An 18,376-nucleotide genomic window follows, 5' to 3' on the forward strand; every position below is an offset into this window, starting at 1 on the left:
GCCCGGCCTACAATACTTATTTATAAGTATACTGCAATGTGATACCAGTTTATAACCATGAGAACACAAGCAATGTGAAGGTCTGAGTCTAGCACGATGCCTAGGATATAAAAGTCACTCAAAAATAAATGAATGTTAAATAAGTAGTGATAAATAATAAGTATTAAAGCCAGAGATCAGTACCTAAAAATGTAATTAGGTCTCAGGTTATCAGGTTTTTTTCTTTTGCTTGTTTTTTTTTTTTTTGCTTGTCTTTTTTTCCTTTGCCTGTCAGTTGGTTGAAGAACAAATAAAGAAAGAAACCAAAAGAGTTGAAGAATATTTTATTTACATTTGGAAGTATTTTAAAATAAAGCTAACAAATGTAATCCAAATTTTCTCTAGCCAAAATGTGTTCTAAGGCTGACTTTAATTTGTTGTATGTAAAATATGGTTCTTAGAATGTCTTATGTCCAATATATATTAAAACAGGTCTTACCTGTCTTTTTAAGGTATCATTCAATTCTTTCAATGCATCAAAAGAGGACCTCAGTCTCTTGGTTTCTTTATTCTTTTCCTTAAGAACTTCAGTTAAGTGTTCAACTTCTGCATCATGTTGCTAGGAGGAGAAAAAAAACAAAACTCTGACTTAAAACTTGTAAGGATTGTATATCACTAGTAATGGAACATGAATTAATTACAAGTAAGAACTCCTTCAATCACAAAACCTTTAATCAGCGTATTTAAGCACAAGTGACTAGCGTGGCAAGTAATTTATAAAAGCCATGCAATCTACCAAGATAACAACAAAACATCAAAGGCATTTACAACATACTTATTAAAACATATTAGCATTTACAAAGTAGCAGTAAGTCTATTTTCTGCCTCTGCTCAGAAAAATCCACTCACACAAACTCACAGAAATATTTTGTTTGACATCATGGAATGATAAAACAATAAAGAATTTCTGATAGTCTTCAAGAGATGAGTAAGCTATTTATGGCTTTATAAAGTGTATAATTTACATTACCCTTGAGAAATAAATCTTTTATAAAACTAATTTCTTGTCCTCATAAAGCAGCTAAAATTTTTGATGCCTGCTTTTCATCTCAAAACATATGTTAAATACATAATACAATTTCCGAGCCCCCAACTATTTTACTCTTTTTAATCAGTTTTAAATATAACTCAAATCAACTTCCCCTCTAATTATATTTAAATGGGATAGCATGTTTTAGATTTTAAATGTGAACACTTAATAGTTTCACCTTTCACTCTCAACCTACTCACCAAGTTTTAAAACAAATCTCTACAGGAAATAAAAAAATTGAATTAGTTCCCTTCTTCCAAGTAATGATATAAATATGATGAAAATAAGGCAATTATCTTTATACTTAATAAAACAGATACACAAATATAAACAGAGAGAATCAAGAACAAGACTAAAATGGAGAGATCAGAGAATCTAAGCATTCTTTAGCCCTGTGAAAAAAATCCAATATTCTAAGAAGTTAATCTTTGTATGATTTTACTATATTAATTCCTTTAATAACTTAGGACATAGTCACAAATAGTTATTTTTAAAACTAGTATTTTCATTGTCCAACTTTTTCCGTATCTAAAAGATATTAAAAATATATGCATTCCATTTCTGGCACAGCAGGATAAGCTCAATACAGTCTTCCCCCACTGATTACAGCGAAAAGCCCTAATTAAAACATAAAACAACTAACTGACAACTGTGAAAAGAAAAAAGGGGAGGACATTGTGATGGGAGAGAAAACTTGTAGAAGCAATTCTCAAGGGTAAAGTTTCCTGCATGTTTGTTTTTCCTCTTCTGTCAACATTTTCCCTCAGGGTGAGTCCCAGACACGGAGAAGTAGAACAAAAACTTGCACTAGCTGGGCACAGTGGTACACATCTACAGTCCCAGCCACTCAGGAGGCTGAGGGACGAAGATGACTTGAGGGTGCAGTGAGCTATGATGACGTCTGTGAATAGCCACTGCACTCCAACCTGGGCAACACAGCAAGACTATGTCTCTAAAATAATTTAAAAAAAAAATTTTTTTTTAATTTCCACTAAAGCTCTAAAAAATGTCCACTAAAGAATGAGAGAAAACCAGTCTTCCTGCAGGAAAATCAGGAAGAGGGGCCCCTACGAGCCAGAGTGTAGAGAGAATCCCACAGAAGAGAGACTCAAAGAGGATCCTCTCGCTCTGGTGTGTACGAACCTGTACAAATTGGGCTCACCTTTGAGCCGCTCAGGCACAGGACAGACCAAAAGCAATAGAGCAAACACTTGGAGAATGGAGCTCAGTTTGAAACCATTACTTAAGTCTTGGCTAACACTTCAATGCCTCTTTATCTGCACAAAAAAGACCCAGAGCAGCACAGCAAAAGCTTTGAGAAATGCATCAGGATTTTAAACTGTTACCCAAGTCTCAGACCAACCTTTAAGAGGCACAGGCACAAGACAACTCCACAGCAACATTGCAAAGGCTTTGAAAGCTGAACTGAGATGAGAGCCACTGCCTAGAGGAGGTGAGAAAAAACTGAGGCCTGGCCAGGCACGCCTATGACTCCAACAGTTTGGCAGGCCAAGGCAGGTGGATTGCTTGAGGTCAGGAGTTCAAGACCAGCCTGACCAACATGGTGAAACCCCATCTCTACTAAAAATACAAAAAATTAGCCAGGCATGGTGGTGGGCGCCTGTATTCCCAGATACTCAGGAGGCTGAGGTAGGAGAATCGCTTGAACCTGGAAGGCGAGATCACACCACTGCACTCCAGCCTGGTGACAGAGTGAGACTATCTCAAAAAAAAAAAAAAAAAAAAAAAGGAGGCCTAAATCTAATTGGGCTGAATGATTTGAAATCAACATTCTCCAGAGGGTAACAATAGAACCCAAGATCTATACATTAACCAGAAGGTCTTGAATATACCCTAAAAATCACCGAACATACCAAGAACCAAAGAATGTGCCTAAGCCTCAAGAAAAAAAGATAATCAACAGATCCCAATCTCGAGATGATACAGGTGATACATAGTTTTTAAACTATGCTTCATGAGGTAAAAGTAAATCTATATAAATGTAAATATAAACACAGAAATGCTTATGAGAAAAATAAAAATAAATGCTTTAAACAACTTGAAATTTTAGAATGTTGAAATATCAAAAATAAAAATTTCGGCCGGGTGCAGTGGCTCATGCCTGTAATCCCAGCACTTTGGGAGGCCGAGACGGGCGGATCAGGAGGTCAGAAGATCGAGACCATCCTGGCTAACATGGTGAAACCCCATCTCTACTAAAAATACAAAAAAAACTAGCCGGGCGTAGTGGCAGGTGCCTGTAGTCCCAGCTATTTGGGAGGCTGAGGCAGGAGAATGGCGAGAACCCGGGAGGCGGAGCTTGCAGTGAGCCAAGATCGCGCCACCGCACTCCCGCCTGGGCGACTGAGCAAGACTCTGTCTCAAAAAAATAAAAAATAAAATAAAAATTTCACTAGATGGGCTCAATAGCAACATGGAGATTAAAAAAGAAGTAATGAACTTTAAGATGGATCAAGAAATTATCTGAAGAACACTGAATAAAACAATGGGAAAAAAGGAACAGAACCTCAGAAATCTGTGGGGAAACAGCACAAGGAGTCACTGGAGATCCAAGAGGAGACAAGAAAGAAAGTGGAAAAAATATTTCATGAAATATTGGCTGAAGATTCCCCAAATTTGACAAAAGACAGAAATTTCCAAATTCAAGAAGCTCAGCTAACCACAAACAGAATAAACTGAAAGAAAACTATGTCAAGAAACACTGTAAATAAACTGCTACTGAAAACCAAAGATAAAGAAAAATCATAAAATGATGCTATTGACATGACATTCTGGAAAAGGCGGAGGTACTGGGACAGAAAATAGGTCAGTGGTTGCCAAGGGCTGAGGCTGGAGGAAAGGGATAGCTACAAGAGAGCGTAAGGGAACTGCTGGTGAGCTGAACTATTCTTGATCTTGATGATGGTTGTGATTACAAAATTGTATGCATTTTTCAAAACTCACAGAAATGTACAACAGATAATGAATTTTACTCCAAGTAAGTTACATGTACAGTAATGTATGTCTTGATATGAAGCAAGGTATATTATCCCACTTATATAATATCCTTGTCAAAAATATTTTATTGTTAGGAAGCAATCAGGAAAATCCACAATGTGACATATAAGACTTCTGGCCTGAATTCTACAAAGAAAAAGCTCACAAAAAACAAAGAAGGTGAGGTTAAGTGCTCTAGATTCATAGAAACCAAAAAAGATATAACAACCAAATATAACGCACGAATCTTGTCTAGTGCCTTGATCAAACAAATGACCCACCCTTACAAACAACAAAAGACATACTGAAGACCAACTGAAAAAGTAAATATGGACTATAAATAAGTTATTTAGTTAGCATTAATTTCTTGATATGCTAATAGTCTGGAGAATGTCTTTATTCTTAGGAGATACACACTGAGGTACTTAGTGACAGAACCATGATTTTTACAAACTGCTTTCATATGGATCAGAAAAAAGCGTGTGTGTGTGTGTGTGTGTGTGTGTGTGTGTGTATGTGTAGGTGTGGAGAGGAGGAGGAAGGGAAGGAGAATAAAGCAAATGTGGCAAAATGTTAGTAACTAGTGAATCGAAGAAGAAAAGAAGAAATATACCACTCTAACATCAAAGGCTATATAGTTACCTCTTTCATAATTTGAAATCTTGTAAGAACCTCTTCTTCGACACCTTTAATTTTACTCAAGGCATTTTCATGTCTGAAAAGCAGTTGTTCTCTTTCAAGTAAAAAACGTTCTCGCTTTTGAAGTTCTTCAGCAAACTTCTGTTGTGCTGCAGTTTCACACTGTATCAAAATGGCAGATTTTAATGCTCTTGAAAAGTCACAAATTCTGCAAATTCTATTCCTATTGGCTAACACTGTGGTTTAACCAAGTGGTTTTCAGGAATACAGGGGTACCTAAGGACAATCTGGATTATAGTAGCTCGACTAGTATAGCAAGTAAACTTGTACAGAAATTATATCTTGATTTTAAATGATAACACACTATAGTAAGAGTCCACTGCGATGATGCAAGAGAATCTGGGGTCCAAAATGAATCAGCACTATGCAGATTTAGTTCCCGATCCAGTTTAAATTCCATGCTCCACTTCCACATCACAGTCCACTATTTTACCTATACCCTGCCCTCCCTCACCTTGTTGTCTATCACCTTGGACTGAAAGAACGAGGCCTGGATTAGCACACTGACCATCTTCCCTGGCCCCATGCTACTCAGTTCAGTATCACTGGAGAAAAAAAAAAAAAATCACACACCAACCATGAAAAGTGGCCCCATTGCAAATTCATGGTCTCAATCCTGTACTAGATTCTTAATGCAGTCCAAAAATCTTTTTATATGTTCACAGCCAGCTCTCTCTCCCTCACTCTCCAAAGTGTCTATTTTGAGCCTTCTCCATTCTATTAATTTGGAATACATCATGTCCTATATACCACTCTCTGTGAATAGCCTCGTCTCTAACTTCACAGGGAAAAAAACAGAAGACAAAGTCAAGTCCAAAGAGTCTACTTAACATCCCCACCAAGGTGACAGGGATATCTATTACCTCAAACATTTATTCTTTCTTTATGTTGAGAACATTACAATTCTTCTTCTCTAGCTACTTTAAAATATATGAGAAATTATCATTAACTATAATTTCCCTATTGTACTAGTAAACACTGAAACTTACTCCTATCTAACTGTATTTTTGTACCCATCAACTAACCTCTCTTCACCCCTGCTACCCTTCCTCTCCCAGCCTCTGGTAACCACCATTCCAGCTCTATTTCTATGAGATTCATTTCTTTAATTCCCACCCCACACGAGTGAGAACATGCAATGTCTGTCCTTCTGTGCCTGGCTTATTTCTCTTAATATAATGACCTCCAATTCTATCTATGCTGCCGTGAATGATAGGATTTCATTCTTTTTATGGCTGAATAATATTCCATTGTGTATAGATACCACATTTTCTTTATCTGCCAATGGACACTTAGATTGACTTCATATTTTGGTTATTATGAACACAGTTGCAATGAACATGGGAGTGCAGGTATCTCTTTGATACACTGTTTTCTTTTTTGGGGGATATACCCAGCGATGGGATTGCTGGATCATACAGTAGTTCTATTTACAGTTTAAGGAACCTCCAAAGTATTTTCCACAGTGGCTGTACTTACAAAGTAAATTTTAAAGTCAGATTAAACTATAGACTGATTAAACCAGTTAATCCACTGTACTTCATTTTTTTCTTATTAAACATCTTTATGTTTGCTACAAATGACAGATATATCCTTGCAATCTTGCCTATTCTTTTTTATCCTATAAAGTGTTATCAAAGGAATCTTCCTAAAACCTTACTTTTTACTCTGACACTCCTTTCCCTAAAAACTTGTAAAATACCCAGCCTGAGTTTTCATTATTTTCTTTCCTTCAGACAGGCTAATAAATGCACAATTGGACAATCACTGCTTTTCAGAACACCTCTCATTTCCAATTCCTTATACCTGGAATGACCTTCCCACTATTATCTTTCTCAGTCAAAGACCAGACTAAGTCTCTCCCTAAACTTTTCCTGGTGATTCTAGGCTAAAATAATCTTTTTCTAAAATGCTATGGTAATTACAATCTGAATTATTTTGACAAAACAAGATACTGGTTTTAAAGAAATGCTTAACTATTTCATGTGTTTCCAATGGGAAGGATTTCAAACAGATACTGTGTATTACATACACTTTTGCTTCCTTCTCTACTTCTCACGGATGCTTAATATATAAATTATACTCTTTAGGCTGAGCACAGTGGCTCACGCCTGTAATCCCAGCACTCTGGGAGGCCAAGCGGGGGCAGATCACCTGACATCAGGAGTTCAAGACCAGCCTAGCCAATGTGGTAAAACCCCAACTCTACTAAAAATACAAAAAATTGGCTGGACGGGGTGGCATGCACCCGTAATCCCAGCTACTCAGGAGGCTGAGGCAGGAGAATCACTGGAACCCAGGAGGCGGAGGTTGCAGTGAGCCAAGATCGCACCATTGCACTCCAGCCTGGATGACAGAACAAGACACCATTGCAAAAAAAAAAAAAAAAAAAAAACCCCAAAGGCAGATATAAGCGAACGTTAAGAGTTCAATTTTGATGAGAGTTGAAAAGAGGACTCTTCATATATAAGTACTTAAAACAATAAAGCTAGAGCATCTACTTAAAAAACATACTTTATCCGATTTTATTGCGGAAGTAAGGGTGGGATGGGAATCAAATAAAATACAAGACAGTCTGAAACACACACCTACAAATAAAAACGCCACTGTCTCTATTTTATCTCAGCCACTGTATTTTTCCCTTCCTTAGTCCCTATAATTTGAGTTTGTCCCCTGCTGTCCTTGTCTTGACAAACTTATCTAAAGTAATTAAAATGAAATATATACAAATTCTGTAAGTGCTTGGTTCTTAGAACATAAATATTTTTGAATTCTCGATTCAGTATTTAGTTCTTACCTGCAGTTTCAGATGTATCTGAAATAATTCGTCATATATCTGACTGATCTGACGTGGAAGTAAACTCCGCTTGTCTGATGTTTTAGATTTTGGATAGCTGACAAGTTTCAAAGGAGAGTCACCTGCATCACTACAACACTCAGTCCGAGGTCTCGACAAGGTCGTATTAGTTGGCAGGGCAACTGCAAAGAAAATAACTTTTGCATTATAAACTTTATTAACTTACTGTTTCAAATATTTTCCGAGTAACCTTTAGGAAGAGATGCTTTAAATACAAATTATAACATTAAAAAGTTTCAAGAGAGACAAAGACTAATATAGTAAATATGGTAAAGTGGTAACATCGGAAAATTTGGGTGAAGGGTATATAGGAATTGACTGCATTATTTTTGCAACTTTTCTGTAAGTCTGAAATGATTTCAAAATAAAATACTTTAAAGGACATAAAAAGACACCAATTGCCAAGAAATGGAAAGTAAACCTCAGAAACCCCTAATCACGTTTCCCTCTCCCCTAAATCAAATTTACCACTAACACAAACGAATGTTAAATGCTGCTTTACTTTGCTGTTTAATCTCCACTACTTACATTTTAAAAGTCCTTGTTTTGCCTGCTTTTATATTTTATATGTAATTATATTAACATAATTTCTACAACCTCTTCCTTTAAACAGGTTCACAAATCTTCACTGTATACCTTATTTTGCAAACACTGTATACAGTATCCTCCTACAGGTGGAAATTTGAGCTGCTTTGGCTATACAGATGCTACACAGTCTTGTACATGGCTTCTGGTGCACAAGTTTAAGAGTTTCCTGAGGGTATGTAAGTAGTAGCAAAATTGCTAGATCACAGGGTATATGTGCAGTTTCAACTTTACTAGTGATGCCAAATTGTTTTCCAAAGTGGTTGTATTAATTTACTCTCCCAACAGCAGTAGATAAGTGAGTTCCTCTTGCTTGATATTCTTGCCAACACTGTACTGTTAGAATTTATTTTCTGCTAACAATAAAGAGTATAAAATGCCCTCGCTCAGTGGTTGCTTTTTTGTGTTTTGTTTTTTGAGATGAAGTCTCGCTCTGTTGCCCAGGCTGGTTGGCACTATCTCAGCTCACTGCAAGCTCCGCCTCCCGGGTTCATGCCATTCTCCTGCCACAGTCTCCCAAGCAGCTGGGACTACAGACGCCCGCCGCCATGCCCAGCTCATTTTTTTGTATTTTGTTTAGTAGAGACAGGGTTTCACCGAGTTAGCCAGGAGAGTCTCGATCTCCTGACCTCGTGATCCATCCGCCTCGGCCTCCCAAAGTGCTGGGATTACAGGCCACCAAGCCTGGCCTTTTTTTTTTTTTTTGAGAGCGTCCCACTACGTCGCCCAAACTAGAATGCAGTAACACAATCTCAGCTCACTGCAACCTCTGCCTCCCAGGTTCAAGTGATTCTCCTGCCTCAGCCTCCCAAGTAGCTGGGACTACAGGTGTATGCCACCACGTCTGGCTAATTTTTTGTATTTTTAATAGAGACGGGGTTTCACCATGTTAGCCAGGATGGTCTCGATTTCCTGACCTCGTGATCCGCTCACTTTGGCCTCCCAAAGTGCTGGGATTATAGGCGTGAGCCACCACGTCTGGCAGACGCTCAGTGGTTTTAACCTGCACTAGACTCATGGAAGCCCCAGCTTTAAAAGGGGAGGGTGGGTGTCTTCCATTATACTTCAGTATGAACGGACAATGGAGAAGCAAAAATAAAACACAGTACGAATTTTTTTAAATGAAAAGCTTCACTTCAGTCAGTTCAGCAAATGCCCTAAAAGTGAAAGGCACATTCACAGAGCTCTACTTGCCTGTTTAGGTTCCCGACTCACCAATCCCTGGCCTGAACATTTCTGAATTTTGTCTACTTTCAAGTATGAGGTTGGTGCAAAAGTCATTGCGGTTTTTTACCATTACCTTTAATGGAATACAAGCAACATTTTCTTTATACCTTATCCCACGTTTTCCACTGGGAAAATCGACCATATAGCAGGAAACACAAGTCCAGACAGAATTATTTTTCATCTTCCTCAAATGCTCAGAATAATGAGACAAAGGAAAACGAAGGAGAAGGAAAAGAGGAAAATGAATGTTGTTGTGTGTAGACCGTAATACTGGCACCGGTATTATTGGTAATATCAACAGGGCAACTCGAAGTCGTGTAGCCCAGAGGGTGAAGGGTGCCATTTGCGGTTGTCCATTCCTTGAAATCCTGCCACAACTATGAAATGCAGCCAGATACACAGGAAACTGCTGGTAAGTCAGTGCCCAGAAAGCCATACTTTAAATAATCTGGAGTATTTTCTCAAAATACTGTAGTCAAATACTATCACAGTCATTTACTCAGTTATTAATTTATTTGGATAAATTTTGAGGGTACAGGAATATTACTGAAAAATAATGAAGTTTAATTTCCTCTGCTCCTTTAATTTAATAATAAGCACAGGAACTATCTCCTGGCTTATAGAAGTTCAGAACACAGAAATATGCAGACTCTTGGGGGCCAGTGTTATTACCAGGAGGAAAGTTTCATGTACTCTGTTTGACAAAGTTACTACTTAATTGATTGGTTTAAAATATTTATTTTACCTTTTTCTATTTCTTTAAAAGACTGCTTGGTTATTTTGGAGGTACTAACTCTATAATCATTTTCAATTAACTCTTCTTCTGTTTCCTGTTTCTTCAAATCATGGAAAGAATCCAGTTCATCATCTAGGCTTTAAAAAAATAATTGTATCACAGCAATCTAGAAGTTTACTACAGCATTTTAAAAAGATAAAACTGCTTTTCAAATATTAACAGCATAACAACTGAGAAAAAATGCAAAAGCATTTTTTAAACTGCAAAATGTAAACATGTAAAAAGGAAAAATGTAAAAAGTAACAGTCACGGATCATTGATAACCCACTACAAGATATTTTTCTACACATTAAATAGACAATTTAAAATGAAATATACCTACCTGTGGTATACTCTACAGCTGAGGAACACTTTATTTTGACTCCCAATAATCTGTTGTTATTTATAAGGTAGTTTTAGCTAAAATAATGAATGTTTAACATAAGAAAACTAAACCTAAAGAAGTCAAATAACTGATGGGTGACATAACAAGCAGAAAGTGGAGCAGAACTAGAATTCCAGGTGTTCTCTCCAAAAAGACAATCTGAGTTGAAATTTCTAGAATAGTATTGTTCAAAAGCAATATAACACAAGTCATATAGGTAATTTAAAATTTTCTAGTAGCACATTAAAAAACAAATTTTAAAAATACTATTTAATATAGCATATCTAAAAGTTTATCATTTCAACATGTAATCAATGTTAACAATTATTAAGATATAACAGGCATGGTGGCTCATGCCTGTGATCTCAGCACTTTGGGAGGCTGAAGTGGGAGTATCTCTTGAGCCCAGGAGTTCAAGATCAGCCTGGACAACACAGTGAGATTCTGTCTCTACAAAAAATAAATTAATTAAAGAAAATAAATTAGCTAGGAGTAGTGGTACACATATGTAATTCCAGCTACTCAGGAGGCTGAGGTGAGAGGATCGTTTGAGCACAGGAGTTGGAGGCTACAGTGAGTTACAATTATGCCACTGCACTCACAGCCTGGGCAACAGAGCATGACCCCGCCCCCCTGCAAATCCACATACACACACACAAAATTAAGATATTTTACATTATTTTATCCATGCTTATTTATTTTTTGAGAGGGAGTCTTGCTGTGTCACCCAGGTTGTAGTGCAGTGGCACGATCTTGGCTCACTGCAAATTAAGCCTCCCAAGTCCAAGCAATTCTCCTGTCTCAGCCTCCCGAGTAGCTGGGACTACAGGCACCCACCACCATGCCCTGCTAATTTTTCTTATCTATGCTAAGTCTTAGAAAGCCAGTGTGTATATGACAGTTACAGGGTATGTCAATTCAGACCAGCCCCATTTCAAGTACTCAATAGATACATGTGGCCTGTTGCTACTGTGCTGGACAGCATGGTTTCAGACCAGATCACAACTAGGGGTCCAATGTTACAAAAATCTTCATAGTCCAAAACCTTTAGATTATAGTTCAGAATTATACCCAGGTCATTATTTTAAAAATGATAAGACTCAGTTAAAAAGAAAAAAATTTCCACGAATTTATTACCTTCAAAGCAATTTTCACTTTCCTTACCCTACATTCAACATAGCTCATGTCTAAATCCTAAATCTAGATCAACTAGATTTTGTGAGTGCAAAATGAAACAGTAATAACAATAATGATAATAGCTAACATCTGAGTACTTATTTACCCAGAACTGTTCAGCGTATTACACAGATTTAACTTATTTAAGAAGAGAAAGGGAAAACTGTATTAAAAAAAGTCAAGCTCCCAAACACTAATTATGTTAGTAACATATAGATACTTTAGGCATAATTATTTTTTCTCTCGACAATTATCTCAACATTTCATTTTATATACGTATACATCTTTATTTCAAAATGCTTACTCCTTCTTGATACCCATAGCATTTCTTTCTGCCACATATTTTTGGCATTAAATAATATCCAACTTAGATCTCTATTTTACCTTAGCTTCCACTGTTTTTTGTACTTTTTCCCCATAGTAAATAGTATCTTCCTTACAGAATGGCAACTTCTTTTAATCCAGCACTGTAGTTCCCATCTCCCCAGACTGTCTTCTTAAATCTCTCTCTCAACCACCTAGAGACAATGTGTACCACACTACCAGACACACCAGAGGTAGTAAAATGCTGCTGCCTAACAAAACTTGTATGGCAGTTTTTTTGTAGTTTTTTTTTTTTCTTTCTTCAGGACAGAGTTTTGCTCTTATCACCCAGGCTGGAGTGCAATGGCGCAATCTCAGCTCACTGCAACTTCCATCTCCTGGGTTCAAGTGATTCTCCTGCCTTAGCCTCTCAAGTAGCTGAGACTCCAGACGCACACCACCACGCCCGGCTAATTTTTCTATTTTTAGTAGAAACGGGGTTTCACCATGTTGGCCAGGGTGGTCTTGAACGCCTGACCTCAGGTGAACCACCCGCCTCGGCCTCCCAAAGTGCTGTGATTACAGGTATGAGCCACCGCACCCAGCCCATAGTTCCTTTTCTAAACATTTTTATTTAAAGAAAGGGAGCAGAGTCTGCATTTGGGTCCCGGATGAATAACCATAAAAATATTTTTTCATCTTTTACATTATATAAATAATTTTCCATTATGCTACACTAAATATAATGCTAGGTCTATGCTTTTATTACAGAGATCCTCAGTAAAAATTACTAAGTGATTCGCTTCAACTATTTAGCAGGCTCCAGACTGCCTTATACTTGTTCTCAGGAAAGAGCAAAAATATAACCTGCCCTTTTCGCTTTCTCAGTTTCTTGAGATACTGAGGGGGCAGCAACAGTAAAGTTTCAGGGTACTTTACCAATTCACATTTACGCGCTTGAATAAGCTGCACAATGGTGTTCTACAATGCTTGCTTTCATCAGAATATTTTAATGATGAACCAACTTTATCTCCAGAGTAGATATCCAAATCACCTGTCAACAACAAATAAACCACGAACGATTACCAGAACAATATATCACAAAATATCTGGCACTGGCCACAAGTCTAAATAATACTAGTTTTAAAATCTTCTCTCTCAAATTATTTTTTTCTTTTTTGAGACTGAGTTTCGCTCTTGTTGCCCAGGCTGGAGTGCAGCAGCGCCATCTCGGCTCACTGCAACCTCCGCCTCCCAGGTTCAACCGATTCTCCTGCCTCAGCCTTCCCAGCAGCTGGGATTACAGACGCCCGCCACCAAGCTCGGCTAATTTTTTGTATTTTTAGTAGAGACGGGATTTCACCATGTTGGCCTGGCTGGTCTCGAACTCCTGACCTCAGGCGATTCGCCTGTCTTGGCCTCCCAAAGTGGTGGGATTACAGACGTGAGCCACCGCGCCCGGCCTCAAATTAAACTTTTGAAACCCCCAAATATAAAAAATACTGGCTTACCTGGGGAGGTTAGAGTTCTTCTCTTACATTTAGACTGATGAAAATTTGAAAAATCATACTAAAAAAGAGAAAAGATATTTAATTTGTATACTAAGACTCAATTTACTGTCTCAAAATATTTCCCCACAAATTATGTATTAATCACAAAGGTTAGAGTGGAGAAATCCTGTAGACACCATCTTAACCAAGTGATCAAAGTTAGTATCATCAATAATGTGACAAATCAACATCATGTGCCTCCCCATAGCAGACCACACATCACTCATCTCATGCTCCTGCCAAAAATGCATAATCAATCTAACGAAGAGGCATCCGTAAGATAAACCCAAATGGAGAAACATTCCAATAAATAATTCTTACACTTTCAAAAAACCAATCTTATAGAAAACAAAGGCTGCGAACCTGTTCCAGATTAAAGGCAACAAAAAGGACAATCAAATGCAATCAATGCTCGTTCTTGGACTGGATCTGCACTAGGAAAAAATTTTTCCTATAAAAGGCATTATCGAGATAATTGTTGAAATTTCATATGAACTCAAGATTACCAAATATATCAATTCTAAATTTCCTGAAAATATTACTGTGGTTATTAAAAGAGAACGTCCTTATGCTTAGGAAAAGCACACAAGTTATTTCTATAGAGGTAAAGGGGCATGATGCCTGCAAATTACCCTCAAATAGTTCAAAGGAAAAAAACGCGTGTAGGGAGGGAAGGGGAGAGAACGAATGGTAACGCAAACGTGGCAAAATACTAATTTGTGAATGCAAGTGAGGGTACAAGGGAATTACTGGTACTACGGCAGCAACTTTTGAGTAAGTCTGAAATTATTTCAAAATAAGCCGTTTTTAAAAAGCAATTCAGGCCGGGCGCGGTGGCTCAAGCCTGTAATCCCAGCACTTTGGGAGGCCGAGACGGGCGGATCACGAGGTCAGGAGATCGAGACCATCCTGGCTAACGGTGAAACCCCGTCTCTACTAAAAAATACAAAAAACTAGACGGACACGGTGGCGGGTGCCTGTAGTCCCAGCTACTCAGGAGGCTGAGGCAGGAGAATGGCGTAAACCCGGGAGGCGGAGCTTGTAGTGAGCTGAGATCCGGCCACTGCACTCCAGCCTGGGCGACAGAGCGAGACTCCGTCTCAAAAAAAAAAAAAAAAAGGCAATTCAACGGTTAACTGTTTTCTCAACTCCACTCACATCACTGCAAAAAACAAAAAAGCTGAATATTACTTTCTCCAACATCACACCATGCCCCGTATACCATGAACACAGAGGCATAAGTGGCGACCCTGCACCCCTGCACCGCAACGCCCGCCCCTCCCGCCCGCTTCCACTAGGCCCGAGCCGCAGCCACCACGGGAGTGCCGGGGCCGGGACCAGAGCCGCTGCGCGCCCCCAGGCCGGCTGCGCGGGGAACGGGGTGAGCCGCTCCGCAGCGGCAGGAGCCCACCCGCGGACCTCGGAGCGGCGGCTTCACCTCGTCCGGGCAGCTGCTCCCGAGTCCGTAGCGGCTTTTGAGACGCTCCACTACTAAATCCTGCCCCGGCGGCTTGACGACCCTCGGCTCCATAGCACACCGCAACCGCAGCAGTCTCCGCGGAAACCGCGTTCATCAAACCCGCGGCGCCAGGCGGCCGCGGTGCGTCACGACGTGCCAGGCCCCGCCCCCAGAGGCACGCAGGGCCGCAGGGAAGGGGCGGGGCAGAACTGGAGGACCCGGAGAAAGCAGCTAGGCTTGACCGCGCGTCCCCCAGGTCTCTCGTGGTGTCGCTGCAGACCTCATAGCTTGAGTAGTATTGCATCTCCCCGCGCTAGTGCCGCCCCTGCCGCCTGGGTACCACGGGTGGAGGGGCACCGAGGCCCCACACCTGCCTGCAGCGCTCCGCTTCAGCTCCATTTAACCTGTAAGTTTGGTGTGCGTTTGCGCTCACCACAGACCTGTTCCATCAGAAGTGGCCTTTGCTAACTGCCATATAAAAGAAAAACCAAGACTATACCTGAGCCAGGAGTGGTGGCGCGCGTGTAATCCTGGCTGCTTAGGGAGCCTGGGAGTTAACATCTACTCTGGGTAACATAGCAAGACTCTCATCTCTTAAAAAAAAAAAAAAAGGAAAGCTGAGCATAGAAATTGCAGATTACCTCACTTTTCCTGTGTTCCATATGGGTTATAACCAGGTATTAAAAAGAATAATTAGAATGTAAGCTCCCTGAAAACAAACTTCTGTTTTTTGAAAAGAAAAAAGCTTTTGCCAGTACCCACAACAGTGCTAGCCATAGTATACATCAACCTGAAAACCTATGTTAAACAAAACTGAGGGGAACTGTACAACCACTTCATTTTTCTCATTCATACAGTTACAGTGGTGTAATATTTTACTTTCTAAGTTGTGACTGTCAGCTGCATCTCTGGACTAATAACTCCTAAAGTTTCTGGATTAAAGTTCCCAAATGCCCAAGTTTTATAAAATCTATGCTTAAGCAGTTATTATCTGAAAATTACTTAAGCCATACTTTTTGCCATAAAGTACCACTTAAGATGTACAAATAATGAATTACTTTATTCTATCTTTAAGCAGATTTTAATGAGACAATATAAAATCCAGTTTAAAAGGAAAGATACATATCATCGTGGGTTTAGACCACATCAGTGATTAAATAACAAAGAGAAATCAAAGTCCTTTCCTGAAATGTGACACAAAGACTTTCTCATAAATGCCACAAGCCACTGTTAAGCATCTTTGGAATACTAATACTAGAAAACTCAGTTTACATGCCATTTTGTCAAATTTTTGGTCAAAGTTTAAAGCTTTTTAATTTGTAACTTTAATGCTTTAGGAAAGCATAGAAATCTGTAAAAAGTCTCTTAAAATGCACTTGCATTGTTAAGAATTTATTCTAAAATCATGACGAAGGCATCAGCTGTGTCAGCTGAAAAGTTACAACACACTTTACATCAGTTTATATTACATAGATTTCCAAATAAGCCAATTTGAAATATTTAGTGTAAACATATGTAATCCATGGTTCTTGAGTAGGTTTATTTCAGGTATCTGGCTTTGTGGCTGAGTGGAATGATGATGGTATACCATCACTCATTACTCGCACAACATCCCTCCCCTCTTTTGAACAGTTACTTGCTTTAGGATACCCTATTTCCAAATCCCCATAAAACAGGGAATAAACCTGTCTTTCCTCACTAAATAAAATGAGGTAATTTCACCAGAAAGAATGTGTTCTTTGGGTGGAAGAGAGTCAGTATTCATAATTGCAATATACAGAATTTTGTGTTCTACCTGGATTCTTTGTAGTTCCATATCGAGTAGGCCAATAAGAACATCCTCTTTTCTTTAGCAATTTGCCTAACATTTGATATAAGCCATTTGCAAATACATTTTCAGTGTATATCAAACTTGAGAAACTAGCTCTGGAAGTTAGGCGGCAGTTTGCATTTACTGCCTCTGAATTGTCTTCCTTTAGAATAACCAGAAGCACAAGTAATGAATTTTTTGAATGTCATTGGCTCTTATGAATTGTCATTTTATTTCTGCTACAAAATTTACCAGAAAAAGGTACTGCAACAATCCTGTATAAAGCAAATCTTTAATCAAATAACATGGCATAGACTTTCTAAAAATATTCATACTTTATCACAATAACTACAAGGAAAAATTCAATTTCTATCATCAGAACCAAGCTGCAGTTTCTGAGGTAGTAGAGACAGATGACAGAAAAGTTTAAAACAAAACCCCTAAAGGAAATAGTCAACTTGTTTAAAATGTAAAAATTAATTGAATACCTATGAAAGGGCACAGGAAGCTAGATATTTTAAGGAAGGAAGGTAGGCTACTTAAAAAGTTAACTTGTAACCACACAGGAGGTGTAAAGATTCTAGAGAAGAGCACTTTGGTTAACTCTGTACGTTCTGTGGCTCTACCCATTCATAAATGAGTCTCTATGCATAAATGAGTACACCAATAGTTAAGATTACCAAATATATTTCAAATCTAAAGTAAAATTATCCAAGTTGTGGTCCCTTTATTCAAATGGTAAGTATATCCATGCAGGAAGTCCAAATATCTTAAAAGGAATTAAAATTAAATTGCATATATCATATTCCTTCAATAGTTTGAGGTCTATTGCTTTTAACAAGATTAGTATTATTCCATTTTAATACAAATGTCAGTACATAAACACAAGTACACCTGAAACACACCAGTGTTTAAGCTTTTATTTCACACCATGCAAGGTCAATTATAGCATATTAAAAAGTGACAACAGCTATAAGCTGCAATTTTACATTTGTACATCAGACACGTCCATTTTCAAAAGCTGAACATAATTATCAAATTGTAATAACTAAGCTTCAATTCAACTGCTTATACAGATAAAATTTTCTATGAAACACGATGATTTTATATCTGTCCACATTCTGTGATAGTTATTCTTCGACAAACAGACCCTTTGGGAGAACCAAATGATTCAATCTTTTTCACAGTATCCATGCCATCCTTAACAAACCCAAATACTACATGCTTAAAGTCCAAATGTTCTGCTTTTTTCAGTGTTATAAAAAATTGAGAATTATTGGTATTCTGGCCTCGATTGGCCATGGATAGTAAACCAGGACCACTATGTTTCACATCAAAATTTTCATCTGCAAATTTATCTCCATAAATGGACTGTCCGCCTGTTCCATCATGTTTGGTGATATCTCCTCCCTGAAAAAAAATGTATAACAAAAGTTTAAAAAATTTTTTCAATTAATAGGAATCCTGAGTAAAATACTAAAATA

The 18,376-nt window shown here is 38.3% G+C and overlaps 2 protein-coding genes across 5 annotated transcripts in view; both read right to left on the minus strand.

Moving 5' to 3' along the window:
- The window catches only part of CCDC138 (coiled-coil domain containing 138), a 95,235-nt gene extending 80,008 nt beyond the window's left edge, over positions 1 to 15,227 (minus strand). For 2 of the 4 annotated variants that reach the window (XM_011961465.1, XM_011961464.1), the window contains exons 1-7: positions 15,062 to 15,227; positions 13,585 to 13,642; positions 13,013 to 13,127; positions 10,180 to 10,307; positions 7,563 to 7,744; positions 4,709 to 4,867; positions 479 to 598 (exon numbers count right to left, since the gene is read on the minus strand). In XM_011961465.1, coding sequence (XP_011816855.1) covers positions 479 to 598; positions 4,709 to 4,867; positions 7,563 to 7,744; positions 10,180 to 10,307; positions 13,013 to 13,127; positions 13,585 to 13,642; positions 15,062 to 15,154 — 855 coding nt within the window. In that variant the 5' untranslated portion in view covers positions 15,155 to 15,227. Of the gene's footprint in view, positions 1 to 478; positions 599 to 4,708; positions 4,868 to 7,562; positions 7,745 to 10,179; positions 10,308 to 13,012; positions 13,128 to 13,584; positions 13,645 to 13,816; positions 13,860 to 15,061 lie in introns of all 4 variants that reach the window. The other 2 variants (XM_011961463.1, XM_011961466.1) reach the window with 2 other exon arrangements.
- Positions 15,228 to 16,123: 896 nt separating this feature from the next.
- Positions 16,124 to 18,376, minus strand: part of RANBP2 (RAN binding protein 2) — a 68,319-nt gene continuing 66,066 nt past the window's right edge. The window contains 1 exon segment of the mRNA XM_011961477.1: positions 16,124 to 18,302. Within this exon segment, the coding sequence (XP_011816867.1) occupies positions 17,997 to 18,302 (306 nt within the window). The 3' untranslated portion in view covers positions 16,124 to 17,996.

The sequence above is a fragment of the Colobus angolensis genome, unplaced genomic scaffold, assembly GCF_000951035.1.
Source record: "Colobus angolensis palliatus isolate OR3802 unplaced genomic scaffold, Cang.pa_1.0 Scaffold552, whole genome shotgun sequence".
Taxonomy (NCBI): domain Eukaryota; kingdom Metazoa; phylum Chordata; class Mammalia; order Primates; family Cercopithecidae; genus Colobus; species Colobus angolensis.